We start from the raw sequence: 4,469 nt of genomic DNA on the forward strand, positions 1-4,469 counted from the left end.
TTCTCCAAGGCACATGAGGGGGGGGGGGCAGAGCCGGTCCTCCCAGGGCACAAGGGAGGAGGCTGAGGGGGGGGCCTGTCTCTCCTTCAGACGCGGCTGGGCAGCCACAGCGACGCGCTGGCCCTCCAGTCCATCCGCACGGTGCGCGGGAACGGCTTCTGCGTGGACTGCGATGCGCCCAGTGAGTGACAGGCGGCCTGGGGAGGGGGGGCTCTCCCCACCACTCCACCCCCAGGGGGCCGCTGGAGCCAGATGGGGAAACGGTCCTCCACGGGGGGAGGGGGCTGGGGAGGGTCCCGGCCGTGTGCCAGAAGGCAGCCGAAGTGGAGGCAGCAAAGCGCCCTGAGTCTGTGGGAAGGCCAGCGGCTCTGAAGCGCCTGAGGATGCGTTGGAGGACGGACCCCTTCCCTAGAGGGGAGTGGGGGGGTGACCTTGGCTTGAGAGCAGCCTGCCCGTCCTGGGGCTCTGCAAAGGCTCCTGGGAACAGGGTTTCCAGAGGAGGCCAGAAGCCTAGGGAGCGGCCGTGCCCCTGGCCGGAGCCCGAAGGGTCTTCGCTCCTGACGGCTGGAGTCTCCTTGCTGCGAAGTGCTGGGCGGGGGAGGGGAGCCTGAGGGTGGCGCACTGACCTCTCTCCCCCTCCCTCCCTCCTCAGACCCCGACTGGGCCAGCCTGAACCTGGGCGCCCTCATTTGCATCGAGTGCTCGGGCATCCACCGCAACCTGGGCACCCACCTGTCGCGCGTCCGGTCCCTCGACCTGGACGACTGGCCCCTGGAGCTGGTGGCGGTGATGACGGCCATTGGCAACACGCTGGCCAATTCCATGTGGGAGGGGGCCATAGAGAACTACCCCAAACCGGGCCCAGAGAGCTCCAGGTAGGTGGGCTGGTCTTTGGTCTGCCGAGTGGCTGCCTGGCCTGCTTGAGCCCGAACTCGGGACCCTCCCTGCGCCCTCAGCGCTGTTTATGGCTCCTTGCGGCGGTGGGGGGGGGGAGGTAAGAGCCACCACGGAATGAAATGCTGTCCTTGGGGTGTTTCCTGTCCCAGAATGGGGTGGGGGGCGGCCTGCCTGCCTGCCTTGAAGCTGAAGAGTGGGCAGGACCCCTTTCGACTGGTGCTGGGGAAGTTCCGGTGCCTCCTTTGAAAGCCAGCACGGCGGCCTGAGTGCCTGGCCTGCGGTGTCGCTTCCGAGGAGCTTTTGTGCAGAAATGGGCCCGGCAGCCTCCCCCCGCCCAACTGAAGAGCTGCGGGCTTCTGCTTATAAAGGGGCCCACCTGTGCCCATGCCCAGGAGTCACATGGGTAGGTTTCCAGCCCAGTGCCAGTGAGGATTTCAGTGTGGGTCCCTCGTGCTCATGATCGGACCACGCTGCCCCCGCCCGCTTGCAAAGATTAGGGGCTTCATGCGCCCCAGGACTGTCTAAGCCAACCGGCTGCAGAAGTGACTTCCCCAAGGGGATCACGGCCTGACAGAACAAGTCCTGTCCTCCTTGCTGGCCGGCAGGCAGGCAGGCAGGCAGGCAGGATTGGGGGGACAGTGCTGGCGGCCGTTGTCTGAAGGCCTCCCCCCGCCCCCCACGCAGGCAGACCCTCCCCACCCCGCTCCGTGGGAGGGCTCCGTGTTGTGGACTGCAGTCCAGCTCTCCGTGGCTGAGCCTGCTTGTGGGCACCCAGCCGGAGGCACACCGCCTGTCGCCACAGGTGTCCTCTTCCCCGAGGGGTGGGAGTCCTTGGCCGACTGAGCCACGTGCCTGGTCTGGCTTCGCTGGGTCCCTCAGGCCCGGTCGGAGGAGGGCCTGGCCAGACTATTGCTTTGGCGGGCGGACGGACACGCACCCACCCACCCCTTCAGCGTACAGATACAAAGCAGAGGACTGCTTTGGCTGCAGGCTTGCAGCAGGGCTTCCTCAGAGGCGTCCGGGTTGCCCTTCTCTCCTCCTCGGAGAGGAGGCCTGGTTCTCTTGCTGGTTCTTCTCTCTCTGAGCAGGGGGAAGGCTGGGGGTGGGAGGAGGAGGCCCCGGCAAGGCTGCACTGAGCCAGTGGACCCAACACCGCCAACCTGGTGGTCCCCCCACCCCCAGTTTGGCTGCGGGCCGGGTGTAGCCCTCCGGAGGGACGGCCAGGGCTGCCCGACACCCAGCCACCTCCTGCAGATCTCCCACCGTGAACTGGGAGAAGCTGCCCGGCGGCATGCAAGTGGGCCACCCCCCCCCCTCCAGGGCCTGAGGCGTCCCAGACGCACCACACACTCTGCCTGCAGGATGTGGGGCGGCACACAGTCTCCCGGAGGGGCTGGCCTGCCGTTTCCCAGGGAGGTGGCTGGCCGGGCTGCTGGCGTTCCTCGGCGCCCCCGTCCCCACCTCCGGTCCCAACCGGCCAGCAGCGGCAGGCACAGAACGGCGCGTGTCATGGCATCCGGAGGCCTCCAGCCGTGGCCCGATGCTCGGGCGTCCCGTGCCTGTCCGTGGCAGAGAAGGGGTTAAGCAGAGCCGCCTGGCTGCGGGGCCCCTGGGGGTGGGTGGGGGGGCATGCCTTGTTCGTCCCTATCGGAGTCCCTCTGTCAGTCACTCACTCATCCCGACACCCAGACAAGAGCCTTTTCTGCTGCCTTATCAGCGGCGGATAAGAGCGGGGTCAGGGGGCAGGAGCCACTGCGCATGCTCCGTAGCCGGCGCGGTGTGTGCAGAGGAAGATACAGATGGACAGAATGGGCAGCAGATAGCGGGGTGTGCGCAGCATCGATCCGGGGCCCCTCAGCGCCAGCGCCTTTGTGTGGGCAGAGAGACGGCTGCAGTGATAATACTGCCCGCCCTCCTCCTCCTCCTCCCCACCCCCCAGCACTGGCACCGCGCCCGGCCTTGGGGTCTCACAATCGATGGCAGTCGGGGTGGGGAGGGCAGCTGGTGTGGTCCCCCCCCGCCTCCCTCCCTCCCTCCCTCCCTCTGCTCCTCTTCCCTTGTGCTTCTCCAGGGAGGAGAAGGAGCGCTGGATCCGGGCCAAGTACGAGCAGAAGCTGTTCCTGGTCCCCCTGCCCCACTCGGACGTCCCCCTGGGGCAGCAGCTGCTGCGGGCCGTGGTGGAGGACGACCTGCGGGCCGTGGTGACTCTGCTGGCCCACGGCACCAAGGAGGAGGTGAACGAGACCTACGGGGACGGGGACGGCCGGACCGCTCTGCACCTCTCCAGCGCCATGGCCAACGTGGTCTTCACGCAGCTCCTCGTCTGGGTAAAGCCGCCACTAGCCCCCCCACCTCGGCAGAGGGCTCCCCGCCTCCCCCTGGCTCTGGGGGGCCGCTCAGCCCCCTGCGAGGGTGGGGGGGTGGCCCCCCGCCTGCCAGACCCCCGACTGACCCCTGGGCGGCTGCTCTGCTTGCTCTGCCCCTGCAGTACGGAGTGGACGTGAAGAGCCGGGACGCCCGAGGACTGACTCCGCTGGCCTACGCCCGGCGTGCCGGCAGCCAGGAATGCGTGGACATCCTGCTCCAGCACGGCTGCCCCAGCGACGCCTCCTCCTCCGCGGCCTCCTCCCTGACGCCCAGCCTGCCCCGTCGGAACACCAACAACAACAACCACGCCTTGGGCACGCTGCCCTTGGACCCTTGCCCTGGGGCCCACTGAACGTGGCCCGGGCCCCGCTGCCACCCCAGGGCCGGTCTGGTGCTTATCCCCCGGGGCGGAGGCACCGTCTCACCCCGCCCTCGAAAACCAGGCTGGGAAAGGCAGAGGGGTGCCCGTGGCTGTTGTGGGTCAGACGTCCGTGGAGTGGGCAGCGGCCCTCTCCTCCCTCCCTCCTCCAGGACAAAGGGAAGGTGGGGCCCAACGGTGGCCCTGTACAAAGGGAAACCCCCTCTCCCCCCCCGCCCCTGCCGCTCTCCTTCCTGCAGTACCCGGTCCACTGCGGGGGTGGGTCTCCTGCCAACGTGCCCGGCCCCCTCTGCCTGTCTCAGTCCCTTGTGTATAAAATGTACATTGGAAATATTTATATGATGACATCCTGTAAATAAGGCTTCTTTTCTCTGTGTGTGTGTGCGTGGTCGTGTGCACATGTGCGTGCGAGAGAGAGCGTGTGATGGCCGTGTGTGGCCCCGGAGCAGCTGCCCAATAAAGGAATGGCCCCATTGCTCCCCACCGTTGCCCCCGCTGGCTGTGCGCTCTCCTTGCTTGGTCAGGGCTAGTTTCAGGGCAAGGGGGTGGGCGGTGGGCCATGGACCCTCCGACTGAGGGGAGAGGCCCATGGAGGACTCGGGTGGGGCACGGTTCTGGGAGCCCCCAGGCCAGCCGGCCAGCCAGCCACTGAGGCAAGGGAGCCCCCGGGTCACCCCGCCACTCCCTGCCGGGGGGGGGATGGTGGGAAGTGGACAAGAGAGGGGGGCCCCCCCCACGCCCAGAGTGCCTCCAGCTTCGCCTGTGCTGAGTCTCTCCCGTCCTTTTGGTCCTGGGAATCCTTTCCTTGCTAAATGTAGCTCAGGCT

General features: G+C 67.6%; 1 protein-coding gene across 1 annotated transcript in view; it reads left to right on the forward strand.

Annotated features, from left to right (window-relative positions):
* AGAP3 (ArfGAP with GTPase domain, ankyrin repeat and PH domain 3) overlaps window positions 1-4,120 on the forward strand; it is a 104,896-nt gene extending 100,776 nt beyond the window's left edge. The window contains exons 15-18 of the mRNA XM_015408626.1: window positions 91-181; window positions 653-875; window positions 2,969-3,224; window positions 3,386-4,120. Of these exons, the coding sequence (XP_015264112.1) occupies window positions 91-181; window positions 653-875; window positions 2,969-3,224; window positions 3,386-3,616 (801 nt within the window). The 3' untranslated portion in view covers window positions 3,617-4,120. The remainder of the gene's footprint in view (window positions 1-90; window positions 182-652; window positions 876-2,968; window positions 3,225-3,385) is intronic.
* Window positions 4,121-4,469: the final 349 nt, after the last annotated feature.

This window comes from Gekko japonicus, unplaced genomic scaffold (assembly GCF_001447785.1).
Source record: "Gekko japonicus isolate JY-2015 unplaced genomic scaffold, Gekko_japonicus_V1.1 scaffold1794, whole genome shotgun sequence".
Classification (NCBI taxonomy): Eukaryota; Metazoa; Chordata; class Lepidosauria; order Squamata; family Gekkonidae; genus Gekko; species Gekko japonicus.